This window comes from Peromyscus leucopus, chromosome 14 (assembly GCF_004664715.2).
Source record: "Peromyscus leucopus breed LL Stock chromosome 14, UCI_PerLeu_2.1, whole genome shotgun sequence".
Classification (NCBI taxonomy): Eukaryota; Metazoa; Chordata; class Mammalia; order Rodentia; family Cricetidae; genus Peromyscus; species Peromyscus leucopus.
Genome location: NC_051075.1, coordinates 77558390 through 77580529, shown reverse-complemented (window position 1 = coordinate 77580529; position 22140 = coordinate 77558390). Strand labels below are relative to the sequence as shown.

At 47.3% G+C, this 22140-nt stretch overlaps 1 protein-coding gene across 9 annotated transcripts in view; it reads right to left on the bottom strand.

Annotated features, from left to right (window-relative positions):
* Nucleotides 1-7165: 7165 nt before the first annotated feature.
* Nucleotides 7166-22140, bottom strand: part of Ppp2r5c (protein phosphatase 2 regulatory subunit B'gamma) — a 147659-nt gene continuing 132684 nt past the window's right edge. For 3 of the 9 annotated variants that reach the window (XM_028883814.2, XM_028883815.2, XM_028883818.2), the window contains 4 exons: nucleotides 21350-21451; nucleotides 19751-19823; nucleotides 15707-15823; nucleotides 7166-9816 (listed from right to left, as the gene is read on the bottom strand). In XM_028883814.2, the coding sequence (XP_028739647.1) occupies nucleotides 9685-9816; nucleotides 15707-15823; nucleotides 19751-19823; nucleotides 21350-21451 (424 nt within the window). In that variant the 3' untranslated portion in view covers nucleotides 7166-9684. Of the gene's footprint in view, nucleotides 9817-12171; nucleotides 12242-14484; nucleotides 14916-15706; nucleotides 15824-18936; nucleotides 19405-19750; nucleotides 19824-21349; nucleotides 21452-22140 lie in introns of those variants that run through there. The other 6 variants (XM_037210846.1, XM_037210847.1, XM_028883816.2 and 3 more) reach the window with 4 other exon arrangements.

Genomic DNA, 22140 nt, shown 5'->3' with positions numbered 1-22140 from the left:
TGGGAATTGAACTCAGGACCTCTGGAAGAGCAGTCGGTGCTCTTAACCACTGAGCCATCTCTCCAGCCCCTGAAGAGGAGACTTTTGAGTGTGACTGTTTACAAGCTGTCTATTGTAATTCAGGAATGCTACTTTCACAAATCCTCATGTCACTGTGCTGTGGAATGTCTTTCTTTATGCTGTGAACATGTGTGGCTCCCATTGGATAATAAATAAAGATGTTTTACATATGGCAAAAAAGCTTTCAGCCAGGTGGGAAATCTAAGCAGAGACAGAGAGAGAAGAAGGACAGAGTCGGGTGAGATGCCAGCCTGCCACTGAAGGAGAAACAAGGTGTCAGCAGACTGGGAACGCCACGGCCACATGGTAACATATAGATTTATAGAAATGGGCTAATTTAAGATGAAAGAGCTAGCTAGCAAGAAGCTAAAGCCACAGGCCATACAGTTTGTAGTTAATATAAACCTCTGAGTGATTATTTTATAAGCAGCTGCAGGACTGTAGGGCTGGGCAGGACCAGAGAAACTTGTGGCCACATTCACACTGGTTCACTGAGTAGACTTGGGTAGAATCTTTCATGTTCTGAGTGCCTTTTCTGGAACAGAGTTTGTTCATGGCTCCTCAGGAAAAGCCACACATGAGTTTATTCCATTTTCTGTAAACCAAGGGGTTTGAAGTAGACAAGGGATTCATGGAATTTGGGGTTTCCCAGGTCATGAGGCAGAGCTATATTGTAATACTAAAAATTTTCAAGAGAACACAGTAATGCCTATTATCAAGTAGAGAATTTGAAAAAAAAAATGCATGGGTCATGCCTGTCACTCTCCAAAGGTAGAATTTAATGTCAAGATTGGAGGGAAGGCTGGTCAGACATGGTATATACTAGACCAATAATCTGAAGACTAGATAATGCCCCTGCTCTTTTCTTGATACTGAAGGATGATGCTCTCTTGTGCCCAGGACTGGCTTGCAGACTGGCAGTGGGGACCTATTTATGGGCATTAGAGAGCTGATCATGGCCCCAGGTCAACTTTAGGGAAGATTCAGCATTTTACCTGGGTACATGTCTACACAGGATGGGCTAGAAGCTGGGCGATTAAGTCTTCCTGGTACTGAGTGACACTGAGTCATGGCTAAGCTCCATGGTTAGAGTCATGTGTTTGCATCCCATGGCCCTGAGTGATCGTTTCATTTTGAGCAGCTTGCAATGCCAGACTCTAGGCTAGAGGTAAAAACCATAGAGACGGTCATGCTCCTAGCTCTTAGTCTGGGACACACCATTAGGAATGGAGTCAAAGATGTTCTTTTGCTTCAGATTCCTGCTCTCCAGACTTGGAAGGTCTCACACTGCTGGGTAATCCAGACGACTCAGGCTTTAGTTCTCCAGAGTTGTGCTATTCTGCCATTATCTATGCACCGTTACCACCGAGACCACATGCAAATGTTTTCCCAATTCAGATTTGAAGATTAAAAAGTAAAGCTAGGTATTTTATTTTATCTTGTTAGGAGATCGGGTCTTGCTCTCTTAACTGGACTGGTCCATAATTCTTGGGCTCAAGCAATTATCTTGCTTTAACCTCCTGAGTACCTGGGACTCAGCTGTATGCCACTATGTTGGGCTCCCCATATGTAGTTACTATTGATATAGAGTAAGAGCCTTGGGTTGAGGGTACAGCTCATCTGATACTGTGCTTGTCTAGGTTTGATCCCTAGCATATAAAACCAGACATGATTTTGCATATATGTATTTTCAGCACTTGGAAGATGGCGGCATTTGGGAAGCCCAGTCATCCTTGGCTACATAGGGAGTTCAACATCAGCCTGGGATATACAGACTTCATATAAAACTTGACATATCTTTATCTTCCATCTCTTAGCAGTTTAAAGGTACTAGATTGTTTCCTTCTGGGCTAGGACAACACTCCCTGTGTCTGGCTGTGCCTTTCTCCTCAGTGGGCCATTTAGTCTCATCTCCAGAGGCCTCTGTGTTCTCAGATTAGTTGCAAAGCCTATCACAGGCTCCCGATCCTTCTTGTTTGTCTGGGGCTGTGCAGTGGGAAGAGCATCATGTCTGGGGTATGTGCATGTTGGCCAGGACATCCTGGCTAAGTTCACAAACCTCTCTGTACTCTATTCCCCTTTTGAGGGGATCTGCTGGGGAAGAGGTCAACTGTCCCCCAGAGTGGGACTGGCTTTGTCTCCAGCTCTCAAAGGTGGCAGCCATTATCCTGCCTGATAAGAATGCTTTTTGTTCTCTTGGGGACTGGGGTCATGCTGGATAATATGATGATAATATGGTCCAGGGGGTCTTGCAGATTCAGCATCAGCTCTACTCCTGGAGGGGATGGATACTAAGATCAAATTGTGTATGTGACTAACCCTGAAGACAGATGAGCTTTCAGGTGAGCAGACTTCCCCATGAGCTGACTCACACTACTGCCAGGCAAAGCCAGTGCTGAAGGCTAAATGTGAGCAGAAGGCAACTGAGTGAAGCCTGAGCATCAGCCTGTCAATCACAGTATGTCCTTCCAGCTGCTGTCCTAAACACCCTCATGCAGACAGAGCACTTCCAATTGCCTCATCTTGCTAAGTCTTTCTAGTAATGTCTTATGCCTGGGAATCCACCGGGACTTCCTGAACCTGCTGAAGTCCTTTATGCAGGATCCCAAAGCCCTGGGCTGCAGATGAGGCTGCTGGTGAGCATAGGCTCTCTGCACTCAGCCAGTCTGCTCCTACAGCAGCTGGGCCTTGGGGATGGGTTTACACAGCAGGCCTTTATCTGTCTCCTCACATTCATTATGAAAGAAGGAACTTTGCAGTTTCCAAGCAAATACATTCGCCAAGGAATCTCCTGGAATTTGACAGTATTAATAAAAGGCCTGGCCAGGAGGTGGTGGCACACGCCTTTAATCCCAACACTTGGGAGGCAGGGGCAGGCGGATCTCTGTGAGTTTGAGGCCAGCCTGGGCTACAGAGTGAGTTCCAGGAAAGGCGCAAAGTTACACAGAGAAACCCTGTCTCGAAAAAACCAAATAAATAAATAAATAAATAAATAAATAAATAAATAAATAAAAAAATAAAAGGCCTGAATTCACTAACACTGTTGCCTGGTGTGCTGTGGTGCACACTTTTAATCCCAGCACTTAGAAGGCAGAGGCAGGCAGATCTCTGAGTTTGAGGCCAGCCTGGTCTACAGAGTGAGTCCCTGCTTAGCCAACACTTAGTGTACACACTACTCCTTGCTCCAGCTCAGCACCAGCAGTTTCTCTTGGCTTCAGAGTCAGCCTTGATTCTGGGCTGTGTGGTGCCAACATTTTGATTTCAGAAGGCTTGGGTCTCAGCCTTATTTCCTGCTTAGAAGATGGACAGTCTGTACTGGGGCTGCTCCCTGGGTAGTGCTCACTGGAGTCACTTTACATGCTTTTAAATATGCTCATTGCAACCATGTCGATTCTGGGATTCCGGTTGTCTTCTTTGTTGAGTGGACTCCTTGGTTCCTATCTCCCAAGCAGGGTGGAAGTTAGGGCTCCTGAAGGTGATTCTATCAGAAAGACTGGCTTCAAGATGCCTCTAAAGTCACCGTGGATGGATAGCCTGAGTTTAAGATGGACACCTTCCTAAGAGATGGACAGCCTGAGTTTAAGATGGACATCTTCCTAAGATGGATTTTGAAGACAGAAAAGAAGATGATTTAGTAATTTAGTAATTGGGAATATGACTACACACAGCATCTATGGCAGCAGTTCTCAATCTGTGGGTCACAGCCCCTTCAGGGATCAAAGGGCTCTTTCACAGGGGTCGCCTAAGATCAGAAAACACAGATGTTTATATTACAAGTCATAACAGTAGCAAAGTTGCAGTTATGAAGTAGCAATGAAAATAATTTTATGGTTGGGGTCACCACAGCATGGGGAACTATGTTAAGGTTGTAGCCTTAGGAAGTTGAGAACCACTGCTCTAAGGAAAGCTGTCTCCAGTGGAGGGTGCAGAGTGCAGGGCTCCTAGGCTCCCCTTGTCCTCTACCTGGCTCCTGGGGTTCCCTGTGCCCCTACACTGTTCTGTTTCATCACACTGTTACCAGAAACATCTGTTCCCGCCTGGTTTTATTAACAGGAGTTGAGAAGATGGGTCAGGACCCCTTGGTCTAATAACTGGTTTGTTAGACATCACTTTCTAAATACACACTGGAAAGCTCGAGCTCTGCCCAGTGTGTATTTGGTAAATTTCCCACAAGCATAATGCAGGCTGATTTGACCTTGAACTAGATATGACCAGAAAAAGAGGGAGAGAAAAAGATGTATTCTAAGTTTCTTCTATTGTGAGACAGTCTCTCAGCCCAGTCAGGCTTTGAACTTCTGATCCTCCTCCCTCAGCCTCCCAAGGGCTGGGATTCCAGGTTTGGGCCACCATGCCCAGAAAATTCTAGTTTTCAGCTCACCTCCTTTCACAGAGTTCTTCAGAATTCATCTGCTTTTGTGAAACTGGGCGTGATGACCCAGGACGCTAAGGCAGGATCGGGGCAAGTCTGAAGCTAGTCTGGACTGTGTAGTGAATTCAGACTAACTTGAGCCACAGACTGAGAACCTGTCTCAAAAACAAAACAAAAGATAAGCTTTTGTTTGTAAAAAGACAGGAAGGAGATGGTGAGCTGAGTCGGGGAAGGATACCTAGCTTGCAATGCTGTGGGCCAACCTCTTTACTCAGATGGCTCCCTTAAGCCAAACCCAAACGTAACAAGAAATAGCGCCCCCCACCCCCCAACAAAAAGATCCAACGTTAATTTACTGCTGGTGGATTTCAAACTTCTGGTAATGGAACTCAGTTCTCCCCAACCAAATCATGTGTAGCAACATACATATTATGAGTTGAATTTTCAGAAGTTTCATGTTAGTAACACGAAGTCAGTGAGAACAGAGGTTTTCAATGGCTGAAATTTGGTATAGCATATTTGAGACTTAGCTAAAATTTATATAGAAACAATATCCCTTGGGTACTGTGAGGCAAGGACTGATGTCTGAGGATCTACTGGTCCAGCCAGGCAGGTGCCAAGTCCACACTCTCCTATGTCCGCACTGATCCTAGGGCCCCACTGCGAGTTCATGGTCACCCTACCTTCTGCCTGGAGGGTACAGAATGAATTCACACTCTTTACCTGGATGTTTCCACAGATTGCTGTGGTGCCTTGTCTAAGGGGCCTTCCTACCTGTCATGGGTCCTGGTGCATGGGCTGAACCCTGGCTCCACTTAGTGCTGTCACCCTCAGGCCACTGACTTAAACTCCGAGTGTCTTGGTCTTTCTGCTGTGGGTGGAAAGAGTGACCAACCCTCTGGTGAGCTACGAATGGAGATTAGACAAAGGGTGAGAAGTATCTCAAGATCTACTCTTGGTCACCACTGCTGACTTGGTGATACAGCCCTCAGGAAGGAGACACAGAGCTTTTTCAGTTTGCCCAAGAGCCTCTCAAAAGCACCATGGCTCTGGTAGCTGTCAATCAGAGCATGCCTCTGGCCAAGAATTCCTGTTCTCTCTCCTCTCTCTCTCTCTCTCTCTCTCTCTCTCTCTCTCTCTCTCTCTCTCTCTCTCTCTCTCTCTCTCTGTGTGTGTGTGTGTTTAGCAAACATGATGCCCTTCTCCAGTTGGGTCACCACCAAGTGCCGGGAAGCAGTAATCTTAGTCACTACCTGAGACCTGATGTCTTCTAACCAGTGAGGCACTACTTTCCTCAAATAATTGGAGCCTGCAGGTCTGAGGCCCAGGGCCTTAGGAAGCTCCAAGGCCTCCTCTGGCTTCCCTCTGCCTGGGGCTTGGCCTCCACAGCTTAGCTCCTGTCAGAAGGGATGGAGACCCAGAGGCCATGTGATGGGTAAGGGTCACTGATCCAGAGGTGCCCTTCCCTGCATGGACCAAGAACAGCCAGAGTGAGGCTCCTGGGCTGTTTCCACAGGCTTCAGCAACGATGGGCCAGCAAGGACCTAAACTCGCACCCTCAGTGTGTCTACCCACTCTAGACACTCAGTCAGGCATCAGGTTAGAACATGTCTACCCACTCTAGGCAGTCAGTCAGGCATCAGGTTAGAACATGTCTACCCACTCTAGGCAGTCAGTCAGGCATCAGGTTAGAACATGTCTACCCACTCTAGGCAGTCAGTCAGGCATCAGGTTAGAACATGTCTACCCACTCTAGACACTCAGTCAGGCATCAGGTTAGAACATGTCTACCCACTCTAGGCAATCAGTCAGGCATCAGGTTAGAACATGTCTACCCACTCTAGGCAATCAGTCAGGCATCAGGTTAGAACACGTCTACCCACTCTAGACACTCAGTCAGGCATCAGGTTAGAGCATGTCTACCCACTCTAGGCAGTCAGTCAGGCATCAGGTTAGAGCATGTCTACCCACTCTAGGCAGTCAGTCAGGCATCAGGTTAGAGCATGTCTACCCACTCTAGGCAATCAGTCAGGCATCAGGTTAGAACATGTCTACCCACTCTAGACACTCAGTCAGGCATCAGGTTAGAACATGTCTACCCACTCTAGACACTCAGTCAGGCATCAGGTTAGAGCATGTCTACCCACTCTAGGCAGTCAGTCAGGCATCAGGTTAGAGCATGTCTACCCACTCTAGGCAGTCAGTCAGGCATCAGGTTAGAACATGTCTACCCACTCTAGACACTCAGTCAGGCATCAGGTTAGAGCATGTCTACCCACTCTAGACAGTCAGGCATCAGGTTAGAGCATGTCTTCCCACTCTAGACACTCAGTCAGGCATCAGGTTAGTTTCTGAACACTGGATTCTTAGGCATATTTCCTCTTCAAAAAGCAAGTATTGTATGTCAAAAGCTGCATCTGTGTTTTCTCTTTTCTCTCCATAGTCCTGGGCTTTGTTCTGTAGACCAGGCTGGCCTCGAACTCACAGAGATCCACCTGCCTCTGCCTCCTGAGTGCTGGGATTGAAGGTGTGTGCCACCATGCCTGGCACCTGCTTTTTCAATCCAAGAGATAACATCACAGGATCAGCTTCTTAGAGCGGAGACGGGGAGCTAGTTGACAGCTGGCACTCAATAGGGGGGCACAGGAACCTGCTTCCCAATGTCCCTCACAGTTAAGAGTGTGTCGAAACCAGACTGCCCAGCGCCATGGCTAAATTTACTTTCATGATGAGCGATAAAATTCACATGTTCTTTATTTAGTCCATATAATACACCATTTTAAAGAGTTCTTTAAAATTAGATAAAAGAGCATAGTAAATGGCAAGTGCATGAAGTCTTTCTTCATAAACAATGTCAAAACAAAAAGTTTTGAATTACAAAATGTTAAAAAATATGTTGGTACTTAACATTTCACTAAAGCATAAAGTTACAGATATTTTCTAAAGAAAAATAACTGTGCCACTTACCTATTTTTGCTGTTTCTATGAACTTTTTTTTTTTAAATTCTGTACATAGGACATTTTGTACAAAATACGAAGTCTACATTTTTATTACTTATTACCATAAAACAAAGATACAATGTATGTACAATGTTCAAAGAAGCCATACAAAGCCACACTAGAAAGACACTTGGAACTGTGACATCTCTGGCGCACAGATACACTTGGGAAGAGTGAAGGCGCCAAACTCAGAGCTTTACGAAGAAAAACAGCCGCCTGTTTACTTTCAACATGGTACTTTTCTTCAAACCAGTCTGGTACAAAACCGACCGTGTCTCTATAGTGATATGCAAGTTGAACAATTAGCACAGGGAATCCGAGTACTAACTAGGGAAACTTTAATAGGCCAAAATATAGAGTAATACTCTTGTCAAAGAAAATTAGTCTCTCTCAAAACTGTTTTTTTTTTCTTCCTTATTGGTGAATGTTTGTCTTCAATAAAGAGCAGAGATAAAACCTAGACCAGCAGATGTTCTTCTGTGCTGAGTTTCACACAATCACCCAGACACTGAGAGCTCGCTTTCCACAAAGGGCAAAAGAGTCTCCCGGGACCTCTCACCGCAACGGAACACCCCATATCAGGGATATCTGAGACTCTACCAGCTAAAGACGAGAGTTCAAACAATGGGGTATCAACACATAGACACTGCTTTATACAATAAAAGCACCCTTTTTCCCTCCAAAGGAGAAGGCATCTCAACTTTTTTTTTTTTAAATTATAGATTTCATAATGGTAAAGTGGATAGATACTTGTCAAGTTTCTCAGGAAGTGTTCTTCTCACCCTAGCAACTAGCCTGTCCACCTTCGCTGGGACCACCTTCCGTTTCGTGCCGGGCTGGCTCTCCCTCCCTGCAGATGCTCTCTTCCCTGCTATGTGGAGCGAGCATCAGCAGTGATCTAAGGAGAAGTGGGCTCTGCGGCAGTATGAGAGCAGTGTCTGATCTCACCATTTTTTTTTGTCACGGATACCCGAGACCACAATTAACAAACAGGTTTTAAAAGAAGCCACACTTTACCTCTTATGCATCAAGACATTTAACACTAAGTTATATATATGCTGGAGACAAAAGAAACTAGTCACTGTTCAGAACAGCGGTACACATCTCAAGTAGCTTTCAAGCAGGATAAATAAGTCAAAATACTGGCCACCCTGAGAGAAATAAAGAACAGACAAAGCACTAAGTTTAAGGATTTTTCTCCTCGTGCTATTCCACCTAAAACAGAAGCTTAATCCATGCAAGACGTCTGTGAAGCCTGTAGCAGCATGTGAAGACGAGCGGAAACGCAGACACTGCACTTTTCCTTATGAGCTTGGTAATGTGTGCTTTTTCCAACAGAAGGCTCACCGAGGGCACCCTAACAGCACGGCCTGCAGTATGCCCAAAGGCAGCTGCAGTTTGCAGTAGGCCAAGTAGCTTAATTTATTGTAACGTTCTACAAATGCGCAATTCTTAGATCCTACAATTTTATCAATTCAAGAGCCTTGTTGAAGGATAATGTGTAAGTAGATGAAAAACTGATTCTGTAAATAAAAATATGAACACATAATTTCAACATTGCGATTCTAGTCAAGGTGGACTGAGAAAGCACTTCTCAGAGCTTTCTTCTCTGAGCTTAGGTGGAACCCTGGCCTCTACCACAGACTATGAGATATGGCTTTTGGTAGACATTAAGGGAAGCGTGACATGGTGTGCATGCATTAATCAAAGGAAAGAAACACCTTAGAAGGTCCCAGCGCTGAGGACGTCAGCCCGTTTCCCAGTGGGCAGCTAGAATGTGAAAGCAAAGAGCCATTTCGGCGAGGTTTAACCAACAAACACTAGCTGCTGGCACAGCAAATCGTGGGAACGATGTCAAAGGTTGTAAAGTCTTAAAAAGGAGGAGATACCTTCAAAGTGTTCCTTTGATTTGAAAACTCATGGCGTTCCCACAAAACTACCTATTTGGGAGAACAAGAAGACAACCAGGGTGCTTTCCTACAGCTCTGACTTGGGGACACAGTCTTACTCAGGACTATGCTGGGGTGGTGACAACACTGTCCTCGACCCCTGGCTTGGCCAGCAGGGCCAGAGAAGCCACCATTGTTTGAACTCCTATTCTCGAGCTGAGGCGGACGTGCATTATTGCCCACAGAACGGGGTCGGAGGGAGCTTTGACTTTGAGTGTAGCTGATTGGTGTGGCACAAACAGTATGTCTTTTCTATAGCATCCAGAAGAGAACTGACAGGCCCAGCTCGACGTGCTGCTCCAGAGGCTAGCGCCCATCCTGGGAGAGCAGCTCACTGGCTCTGCAGTGAGCTTCCAAGGCTTTCTCGGTGTGGGGGTCCTGAGGCAGCTCGGACTTGCGCCGCACAAGGGGACGGTCCTTCTTCGGGTCTTTCTGTGCCTGGAATCACAAATGCAACGCAGTTGGCTACGCACTAGGCTGACTGAGTTAGAAGGGAGTTCACTTCTGAGTTAGAAGTCAGAGGATCACAGGTGTGCTACAGCCTCAGCTGGCCACGGGAATGGGCCCATTTCTTACTCACTCACCCCAGACATTCTAAACCCGATGTGATGACTAGTGTGAAGCCTAGTGGGCAGTGCTGGCTTTGAGTCTCTGCCGTGCTACTGTTCGCAGAGTCTCCATCCAGTTCTTACTCCTCTCCCGAGTACCCCCAGGAGAGGAGGCTCTCTCACAGAACATCACCAACGTCACTTCATGACCATGTCTGCTACACACATACTTCAGAAAGTGGACATCTCTTCAGGGGAAAACAAAACTAGATTTAAACCAGTTGGGAGAGCTAAAATATCTACACAAAATTTTAAAAGTTTTTTTTTTTTTAACAGTAAGAGGTGTTAAATGGGCCATGCAGCTAGAAGAAAAATTGTACCCAGAAGTCATTTACATTCCCAATATCGAGTCTAGGAAATAAAAAAATTCCTTCTCTTTTCCACTCTCTTTCTGAAGTTTAGGAATCCCACTTTAGCAGGAAGATTTAGACTATGTGTGTGCATGTGCACATATGTACATGCTTTGAGACAGGCTCTCATTATGTAGCCCAGGTTAGCCTTAAGTATATTATGAAGTCCAGGCTGGTCTTGACCTCATAGCAATCCTTCTGCCTTAGCTTCCCAAGTGCTGGGGTTATGAGCATGAGCCAGCATGCCCAAGGATTTAGCTAAATGTATCTGCAAAGAACGGGGCCAGAGAGGAGAGTCTACCCTGAGCACCCGCTCAGCTTTAAAGGAGGCTGCTAGGTTAGCACCAGCACTCTGGAACACAACAGAACATCGACTCAGCTGTCCAGAGGTGCCGTGCCGTGAGAAGGCGGTAGGCAGCCGCCAGTCGCTTCTGGACCTAAGCTGCTCAACCCTAACTGCTTTCCTTCCCATCCAGCGTCTCCAACCAAACAAAGGCGGCATTAGAGGAAGTAAACCTTTACGGTGTAATCTAGAAAAAAAAAGTACACAACTGTTCAAAGTCAACTATGTGACAACAGAGAGAGCACGCATGAACGGCTGCTCCGTGTGCTCATGTCTGACTTCCATACGGTGATAAACACGCTCTTATGCTCTCGTGTTTCGGAAACTCAAGCACCTGCCAAGCCACAGACGGAAGCCTGCGTCTCCAAGAGTTCGGTGTTTCTCAGCAGGGTTCTTTGTAGGTCTGCTTAGGAAAACAGCAGCAGCAGCAGCAAGAGTTCCAGTGTCTTGTCTGACACCACGATCACTTCTAGAGCTGCCACTTGACCTCACCACTCAACATGGTGAAGGAAAGCTCTTCAATTTGCCTGCCTAGAAACCAGTCACCAGTCCCCACACAGGCCGTCACGAGTCCCCACACAGGCCGTTAGGAGTCCACCTGCTGCTCATAAGAGTGCATTTATTGATTTTGAGTTTTGCTACAAAACCCAGGCTGGTTTCAAATCCATGATCCTCCTGCCTCAGCTTCTCAAGTGCTGAGATTTTGGGTGTGCACCACCACAGCTGGCACATTAGGAGTGCCTTATCTTTAACCCATCAGAAATTCAGAGGTAAAATTCTACCCTGGATTTTATGTCCATCCTGGTGCAAACTAACATTTTAAAATACATGAAATATGTAATTAGCTCTGGCACAGGCATGTCAGAGAGAAGAAACATCTTAACACAGAGACCATAGTCAAGCTGTTGGAGCTGGACCCAGTGAAGGTGAACTGAGGAAACTCAACTGACCGGAGCTTCTGGACATACACAAGGGGCCCCTCTGCTTAGCATGCAGACAGATGCACAAGGCAGAGAAGAATTTGACAAACCACAAGAGGAACAATGAGAGAAACAGGAGGCAGGAAAGAATGAGACATCGTGCAGATGGTGGTCTAGAATGAGTAAGATCTGGGGGAGAGGATGTGCTGGCAGCATTGGGGCAGGGGTGGGTGGATGAGGAAGCAGGAAGTGTTGGCATGAGACAGCTCCGTGTGAGACACAGGAGCCTGGGCACTCCGGCAGGTGCAAATGGCCAGTGCTGGAGGTCTTGTAGAGAACACGGGCTGGGTACACAATGGTACACGCCTCCTTTATCTTGGAAAGGCGTTGAGTTCTAACTTTAGAACTAAATTTGGGGTAGAACTAATCAACGTTCCTTAGCTCTGTCTTGCCCATCACAAGCTGTGATGTCATAGAAAGAAGGGAAAATACTTCATGTATACCATGGTGACTCATCACACTCTTGTAGACACAAAGCCTTAAGTATATTCTATGCATTTTCCAAGGAGTACCTGCACTGCCTGCCTTCCGTCTCTACACCTTCCTGACTTGCGTGGTTGACACTGCTTTTCTCCCGACCAACTGTTAAAATGAAAATTGTTAACATTTTAAATGTCTCTGATATTAATGTTATTCACATGAAACTCACACACTTTTTCAGGGGGGTGTTCTGTATAGAGTTCCACAAGTTCCACAAAGGAATCCAAACAGTGGTTCTGACAAGTGAATACAATATTGAATTTCTCCACCTTGCCCATCAACCAAATGGTTTCTTAGCATTGGTCTCTTGTTCCTAGTCTTCAGCAGGACCATCTTATTTACTTCTCACCCTGTCCTGACCCAATAGTCAGGTCCACTTAAAGAAACATGGCTTTTTTTTTTTTTTTTGAAAAATAGTGAAAATAAAACTGAGGGCCACAGAAAGTGTTCATATTATTGAGCCCCAGACCTTAGTTTTTAGCTATAGTTTTGTTTGGTTTTTGAGCCAAGGTCTTCCCATGTAGCCTGGACTAGCCTCAAATGTTCTGATCATGCCTTGGCCTCCAGAACTCTGGGACTACAGGCATTCGAGACCACATCTGGTACTTGGCACATTTATTTGCTGTCATAACTGACTAAGAATTTCCAGAGTATGATTCCACTGTTCTCAAACAAAGAAGAGATTATCATTTCGCCAGGTGGTGGCGGCACAAGTCTTTAATCCCAGCACTCAGGAAGCAGAGGCTGGCGGATCTCTGTGAGTTCGAGGCCACCCTGGTCTACAGAGTGAGATTCAGGACAACCAGGGCAGCACAGAGAAACCCTGTCTTGAAAAACATAAACAAAAACAACTAAAAAGTTTATCATTTCAAGTATTACCTACGAGGCTGTACCTTAGAAAACGTTCATCTAGACACCGAGACCGTCTAACTATGTGTCCACAGACATCCTGACTGGGCAGTACTGTCTTTTTCAGGTTGCTATTCTAGGTCCTCTGAATTCCCACAGCAATTTGCTTTACCTTCTCATTCCTTTTTGAAGGCAGGCTCTTTACTAAGTTGCCTGGCTAGCTTCAAGCTTGAGATCCCCCTGCTCTGTCTCTGCACCATAGGAATTTCAGAATTGGTTGGTTTTTGAGCCTGGGCTGACCTCTGAACTTGCTATATATCCAGGGATGACTCTGAACTTTTGATTTTCTGGTCTTCTCTTCCCAAGTGCTGAGGTTACAGGAGTGTACCTCCATGCAGGGTCTACGCTGTGCTGGGAACGACCCAGGCTTTTGTGCATACTAGGCAAGCGCTCTACCCACTCAGCTCCATCTCCGCTTGTCAGTTCCTTAAGGTAAAAACCCTGCTGGGATTCTAGTGGAGGAATTAATTTGGGGAGAACTAACATCCCTGTGCCCGCATCTTCTGACTCAGGAGCATGAGCCACAGAAGACTCAACCAGATGACATAATTTGAAGAGCCACAGAAACAGAGCAAATGTGCCATGGGAGTCTTTCATGCTGAGAATGCCCAGCTGGTTTTACCAAAAGGGGACCTGTCACCATGATGAACAACAGCTTGGAGGCTCCGTAGCCCCTGAACTAACAATGCCAGAGCCCACTTTTCAAGGCATTTTTGCTTGAAGTCTGAGATTAATTTGGTGTGTTCTCAATCCAGTTGATCTTGTGTGGCATAGGGTGTAAGTTATAGTGAATCATGACCAAAGCTAAAGATGTACCAGAAGGAACATTCCTTTGAACCTTCAAGTGTTCAGGAAATGGCTCACAAGTAAGCTTCCTCTAAACTTCATATGGCCCAAGTATCTTAAAATTGAGTAAGAGTCACCAATTCCCAGACGGGCTTCCCTGGGATGATGTTCTGAGGAAAATGGGGATCTCAGACAAGTACTCAGCTGGATTGCCATTGGCAAACTTGGGGCTGCAAAATCCAAGTGGAAATAAAAAGGTAACCTTAATTCCTTTCAAAGTTACAAAGAAATCACAGAGGAAAACTAGTGCCTGCAGGTAGAACACAGAAAACACACGGGTTTCTTTCTTTTCTCTTCCTCCCTCTTTCCACCCCCCCCCTCATTCTCTTCCTTCTTCTCAAGAGATGAGTCTCCCTATGTGGCCCAGACTGGCGTTGAACTCACAATTCCCCTGCCTTGGCTTCTCCAGTGCTGGGATTCTGGCCTGAGTAACTATGCCCAGTTGAATTCTCGGTAAGATCTATTCATTGCTAAGAATAACCATTATGTGCAAGTGTAGAATTCACCTAATTCCTGACATTCAGTAAGTGGTCACTGAGTTTTTCCATTGCATTTTCAGGTCTTGTTGAGTAGAAAAAACTATTCATCCATCCATTTAAACAAACTTTAATTTAAATCAAGGGGCTGAGGATGAACATGGATTCCCGTGACAAGTGCTGGGGCCGAGCCCTCCTTGCGCAGCACTGTGACAGGGAGCCTGTAACTCCAAATCAGGCAACCATGTGGCAGCGGTGAAAAGAAATGGCCACATGCACCTCTGCATCTCTGCTTATGGTATTTACACACAAGCCACAGCCTTTCAGGGCACCGTCACCAGTAATTATGAAGAGATGCTGCCGCACCCCCTCTTCATGCCAGGTCTTGAAGCGCTTCTGTGTGCTACCCTGGGACCACAGCCCAGTTCAGAAGGTTCCATGTCTGGTGTTCTGCAGACACGTGTGGCTGGGGCTGATGGAGGCTCAGCTGGCTAGACTGCCCACTCTTAGTAATGCCTCATCCCATCTTATCGGGTGAGGATTTACTGGAACCAAACAAAAGAGATTAGCGAATCCTTCTGTTTATTTAACTGAGCTCCAATGGACATCACGAGCAGTAAGCAGCAACCAGGGGTTCCCTTCTACACTCTAGAATCAGTGCTAACGTCTAGGGATCCTGTTATTGGTCAAAGGGGGCTAAAATTGACAAGGGAGAATGACTAACACCTCCAGGTCCCATCTGGGCATTGTTTACACTTGCCCGGAACAGGGAGCATGCCCAGAGGAATGAGACTCTCAGGACCCTCAGGGGAGCTCAGTGGGTCACCCTCTTGGAAACCTTTCTGTGTACGTTCTCAATTGGGCAAAAAGAACTGGATCAGAACTGTTCTAAACAGTTACGTGGAGTTGTGGAGTTACTGGAAGAGCTGCTGGCCGAGCCCTGGCCTGCCACAGCAGCTCTGGGTCCTGGGAGGTGAGGGGTGTAACACCTGCTATGAGGAACTGAAGGCAGTGCTCTGGGCCAGAGCAGAAGGGGGAGGGCTGCACAGGGGAGGTGAACGGCAAGATGCTACCGCAAAGCTTCTGATGTTGCTCAAGCTAACAGAGAACACATAGTTAGGAGTTGGGCTTCTGTTGCTAAGGTAAATGAAGCAACAAATTGCAGGCATACACTTAATTGTTAAAAACTTTTCTAGCGATCTGATCACTCAGATCTCCAGATGTTTCTAAACAAGTGACTGCATTTCCCTTTACAGCATTAGCTTAGTGGAACGTGACGGGCCCGCCAAGCACATCTGTAGCGGGCACTGCCCTGCTGAGCTCAATGCACCTTTACCTGACGAGTCTCGTCGCTCACTGTCTTTCTCAGCATCTGCACATCTTCAAACTGAGGCCCATCTGTCTCCATTGCCACCGGAATGCTCATGACGCTGGCTTGACTATACACTGCATACTGCAATGCAAAGTGTGGAGTCACTCTCTGTTCAGTGCTGGGTCTGCACTTAGGGCCCTCAGACTGCAGGGGACGCCGGCCCACTGCCCTTCCCTGCAGCCCTCTCCCACAAGAACCACATGGTGGGAGACAAACTTGCCTGCGTGCCCACTGATGAAGCCTGTGGGCTGCTGCCTGTCGGATACTGGAAAGGAGCTCACCTTTCTGCAGGCTAGGCTATGGGAGTGACCCTCTGCTGACCCCAAGATCCCCTCTCCATCTCCCCTGAGCTCATCTCCATCCAGTTAGCCTGCAGCCCTCCTGCGTCTCTGGCGCTCACACCCTGAAGGGGGGCTGCCCACAGCACATGGTCACTTCGCACCCTGTTCTCCGTCCACAGCCGCTCGAGCCCCTTCTCTCCCCAGCTCTCTTCCCTTCACTGCTTCACACCCACCCTGGGGCAGCTGCCCCCAATCCTCCTTCATTCCACGTCCTCAGTATTTTCTTAAGATCTTAAATCTTTCAACACATTCCGATATCCTGCTTGCCACCAGAACTAATGCAGCCTGGATTATGGCTGGTCCCTCTGACCCGGCACCCTGTGCCCCTGGAGTCAGGCCGCTATGCCCCGGGGCCCTGTGCTCCGCTTTCCCCACCTCTCCACTCCCTTGTGCTCTAGGGGCATCCGGCAGGTTGTAACGGTAGATAGCCCTCCCCCACCTGCTTCTACCCTGGCCCCAGTGACTTAGGGCTCTGTGAGCAGAGGATGTAGTCAGGGCTTGCTAGTTGCTGGCACTCGCTCTCCCTGTGGTCAGGCCAGGGTGGCGGGGACAGAGTCAGTGTCTGCTGCAGGTCGGGGGTTATGCTCAGTCCTTCCCTTGCAGTATACGTGCTGTCAAGGAGCCTCCAGCCTGAAGGGGACACTGGGCCCTGGGCCCAGGTTTATGGCCACCCACACACCTGGTTTCCGCCACCCCTCTGGCTGGCAGCTCTGCGCAGGCCAGTCTGGCTCCTGTCCTCTCTCTACCAAGCCGCCTCCTGGGCACTGACCACGCGTTCGCTTTACCCTGCAGGCCGTGTACTTGCTGTAACCACACCTGGCACTCAGTTTCTTCCTACAACCCTCGGGCTCTCCTGCCCTTCCTGCGACCTGCTCTGCTCAGCAGCCTCCTTTCCACACGTTCCTCCAAGAGTCAGTCCCCTGGGGGCCTGGCTCTTCCAGCACAACATCCTGCCAGAACAGAAGAGCTTCCTAACCTGCAAGTCCAGCTGGCCCACCGTGCCCCTTACACACATTGGGAGGGATAAAGGCAGATGGTGTCTGTTCTCTCTCCAGTATTATCCCAGCTCCCTCAGGGCCAGCCCTGCGCTTCTCTAATATTTTCTGACTTGCCTGGGTCTTGGGCCCCTGCCTCAAGTGCAGACTGGGTGACAACCGTAGGGCCAGGACTCCCCCTGGGACCCAGTGCCATTGCTTTCTGAACCTCCCTATAGACACGAGCCACACTTTCTTCTGCAGTCTCGAGCAGGCCTCAGTTGTGGGCTATGGTCTGGCTGCACTGGCCCCTTGTGCACCCCATGCTTCTAGATGCCGGGCTGTGTTTGGCCCTGACGTTTTTATCACTGGAAATTTCCATAATTTGATTCAGGCTGCATGGCGCCTTGTCCTCTAGGTGCTCAAAGTCAGGTGGGGAGGAACAGAAAGTAATGAAAGTCTACTGTGAGATAGTCCTGGGGGCTGATCTAAAGCAGACACTTCATCGTCTTGATGCTCCAGGATAAACCTGATGTTTCCCACACAAGTTGCCCAAGGAGTGGAAAGGATCCTGTGCTCATGGGTTGTGCTGGTTCACAGCAGACGAAGCTCACTCCCAGTAGGCACAGGCAGGCTTCCCCCAAAGAGCACAGGCCTCCAACAGGCAGCAGCTCAGAGGACAAGGATGCACAGGCCTCCACAGAAGGTAGAGGACCTGGGGCACAATCCCCTGCCACAGCCCAGCTGCACTCACACAACATCCCAGGTGGGGGTGGGGGGTGAGTCTATTTGGTGGGTTGGGAGAAACACACCGGTGTTGGAAATGACCAGTGTTTTAGAATTCCACACAAAGAATATGGCATGGAGAACCCAGGGAAGCGGCCACAGCTTCTGGATCCCTCCTCCACCAACATCTATGAGCAGATGAGACACTTGCTTGGCCTGTAAAAATGAGGGTTTGCTTGGGGAAGATGTCTCCCCAGATGCCACTGAACACACACTGAATTATTGGTAACCTTCCTTTGGATAGTGAAGCTGATGTTCACTCTCACCAAGGCTGATATGAAAATGGCTTAAAAACCCATATAGCCACTACCAACCCGAGTCCTGTAATGACAAGTACTAACCAGAAATTAGTTAGTGCTGAGTTTTCTCTCAAGAGAATGAGTTCTAAGGCCACACTTTCGGCTATGAGGTCTTAACACATGAAGTATTTTCCACTTTAGAGACACTGTGTCATGGGGCTGGGGTATGTGGACAAGACTCTTGATGACTGTCACAGACAGATGTTTCCACACAGAGATGAGGGTGAGGACAGTGGGAAGGGGGGTCACCAAAGCTCCAATGCCAAACCCACCACAGGTATGCTGTCACCACAGACAGTTTAAAGAGCAATCAAAAGGAATAAACCAGGAACCTCTGCTGCTAGGCAGTGGTGACTCCAGGCCCCGTGCTGATCAACAACCAGCTCTTAGTTCGTAAGCACAACTTCTGTGCAGTCTTTTCAACACATTATTATTTCCATATTCTAGACAAAGCACACTTTCCAAGGCTCTTCACTCCTAGCTAAATAAAGCCTTCCAAACAAAGCAGGACCCCCAGGGCAATGTCACCAAGGCTGAACCACCTAAGTCTGCCCATGTACGCTTTCCCCATGTTTTAAAACAACTCTCAGTACTTCAACCTCATTTTCAACATAAACTCTATCCATAAATGCACATCTCTATAATGAAACTACAGGCCTTAGAGGAAAGTGCTGCTGGGAAATTCGGGCTATTTGTTCTAGGTGGAACCATAGATCTGTAACAGACTGTCATTAAGTATCTTTTCATCAAAGAGATGCAGGCCAGTATGCTGCTTTATAGGAAACTACACACCGTTATCTTCATGTATCGTTTTTATTAAATGACAAAGATTAAAAAACCCACATCCAACTTATATAATAATTTATACACACTTCTCACCAAAAAGAAATACACGGTTAAGTAAAACATTTTCTTCCCTGGAAAGCCAAGAGAAGCCTGAGAGATCTTAGTGTGGAAAAGGTCAGATGTTTTATCAAGTGGCTGATAGAATCAGACACACACAGAGCAAGGAGAAACCCTCCGATAACTCTCATCATTCAGTCCAGCAGACACAACACCAAAGCTGTCCCAGGGCTGGCAGCCTAAGAGCTAACAGTGGATGGAGGCTGCTGAGCTGCAACAGCTCTGGCAGATATGACCATCTGCATCTCGCTTCACCTTGCGAGAGCATACGGGCATCAGCTAGGGTAGAGGGAAGGTTAGCGTGAGCAGGGCAGAAGTCAGTTAGTTTATCAGCATACTTCATCTACTTCATACTTCATCTGTTTCAAATATGAAAATAAAAAGAGAAATATGGTTCAAGTGACAGCATTTATGACATTTGAGCAAGAAAGAACATTACAGTCTTAAGAGGTTACATCCTGGCTTTCTTTTTACCACATCATAGCTTTTAAAAAGAAGAGGAAAAAGTCAATTTTGTGGTAAAAATGATGTGTGGCAAATAAGTACTTCTACAAGAGGAAGGTTACAAAGTTGGAAAGTGTTTATTGTGGACATTTGCACATACAGTGTTAGTGGCGACGGCCCCTTCCGGGGGGAGCCAGGGCCTATTTCATCCAACATTCACGCAATGCCTCAACACTCCCACGTCACTCTCTGCTTTAGTACCTGGGGATTCGCTTTGGCTAGATTTTCTATTTTAACCCATGCTTCTTCTCTCTCTTTCATCTTCAGCTTCTCTCTGAAAAACAGTAAAACGTCATTTATTAGAGAAGACTCTCATTCAGGCAGGATGGGGCGACCGCCTGGAGATGTCAGCAACACAACCTTGTTTTCCAGGTACTTTCTGGTCTTATTCCATGTCTTATACTGTGACTCTCAACACATGCAATGTGAAAAAACAAACCTAAAAACTGGCCAAGTGTTAGACTAAAGATTTTAAAAAGTGAAAAAGCTAAATATTTAACAAGAGTTTAAAATATTCTCCATCTCCTGCAAGTAGGTCCAATAGGCTGCCTGCTTTCATACCCACTGGCGGGCGAGTCTGCAGAGGAGCCAAGGAAGCCAGAGCCAGCACCCTGGAGGTGACAGTATTCCAAGGAGACCAGGACTGCTTCTGATTCCATCATTAGAGGCACTGAATTTAGGCCACTGTTTTTTAAAATCCTCGAAATGTACTACCACAGGCAACTTTTGGAACCCCGTGACTCTCTAGGAGCGGAGGAGGCGGCGACAGCAGAGAGCTCATTCTTAGACACTCACCATGCTAACTTAGCCCATATGCACTCTGCCCTCGAGGCCGAGACCTGGTCTGGTATAGCTCTCTGTGGTCCTGCCACCCGTGCTTCCCCGACACACATTCTGTATTTTACTCCAAGTGTGCTCTGCTTTACTCCACCTACCCTGTTATGGCAAGGACTTTTGTTGCCTTCACTGCTGTATTATCAGAAACCAAAACAGAGCCAGACATGCAGCCAAACCTCACATATTATCTAAAGAAGAAAGGAAAGGTGGTTGGCTGGACAGACACCTGTAGTTTATCTACCTTAGTCACTTTTAAGTGGCAAGCAGAGACTAAAAATCTGCCAGCGCTTCACACTGGGTTAGGTTAGGAACAGTGATTTTCTTTTTCTTCAAGAAGACAAGGTCTCACTACACAGCAAGGCTGGCCTGGAACTCACAGTACTCCTCCTGCCTCAGCCTCCAGAATGTTGAGGTGATGGACTCGTGTTCTATGCCTGGCTGAAAAGTGACTTCTCTAAGTAGATAGATAAGGTGCATTATTATTACGTAGGTACATAGCATGGCATGGGTGTGGGGTTCAGAGGCCAACTCTCTGAGTCTGTGTTTTCCTTCTGTTTCACACAGGTTCTGAGCTCAGGTTATCAGACATGTGGAGCAAGTGTCTGTACCACTGGGTCATCCTGCTAGTCACCGTTAATCAATCACATGACTATGTGCCTAGCCTAGAGACAGAGCACTTCAATCAACATCTAGGCAGTCTCTGCGAAGATGCAGCCTCTCGAGTCCCACGTGCCCAGAAGCAGCACCCTGAGAAAGGCAAAGCCGACTCATCTGGTGGAGGGCGAGGACCTGGGTTAGACACACACTCTCTGGCAATAGGCCAGCACCAACCTTTCACTTGCTTCCTAAGCAAGAGCAGAGCAGGGTCTCTTAAAAAGTTCACAATGAAGACTAACTCTGTAGGATTAACAATGGTGGTGGAATATTAATATTACGGAAAACAATAAAAACCCATCCACTTACTTCAGTTTCTCTGCTTTGAACTGCTGGGTACAGTCATCGAAGAGTTTTTGGTTCATCTCCATGAAGAGTTTCAGGGCATTGTATATCAAGCCATGTATGGTCCTGCAGAGGGAATGCCACAGTGAAATGCCACCGCTGGACCCTTCTCATCCTTCTCCTACCTCCTGCCACTTCTCCTTCCCCTCTAAACCTCCGAGTCTCCCTTATTTCTGAGCTCCTACCTGCAACAAGATCACTAGGTTTTAATACAAGCTGCTAGTTCTAATTCAGTCTGCTTCCCCAGTCAGGGCTTGTAGGCACCTGCCAGGCCAGGAAGTTCACCTTCCTGGTAACAGCAGCCAAAGTCACTTTGCCTGGAGCCTGACTAGAAAAAAGAATTACAGGTAAATTATTCAGATGGAAGTAACAGAAAGACTGTATTTATGATGCCCCACAGCAAAGGGGAGCTCTGGTGTCCACATCTGGCTAATGCTGAGTATTGAGCTCAGCATCCAACACATATGGCCCCCCCATATGGAGTTCCTTGCAAGGCATCAGGGAGCTTTCACGAAGTAAAATGAAAGGGAGGGGATGGAACACTCCTTACTCCTCAGCCACATGAGCCACCCATTTCTCTTTTCACCCTCAGGTAATGTGCACAAGAGGGCAGCCCTGGAGTTTAACCCATGTGCTCCCGTGATGTGTTGTGGGACTTGAAGGGGCAACTAAGGACTGATGCGTCCACCGTGCTCTGGCAGGACTGATCCTTTGCAGTGACCTTCCAACTCCCCCGAGGCTCCAGGAGAGGGCAA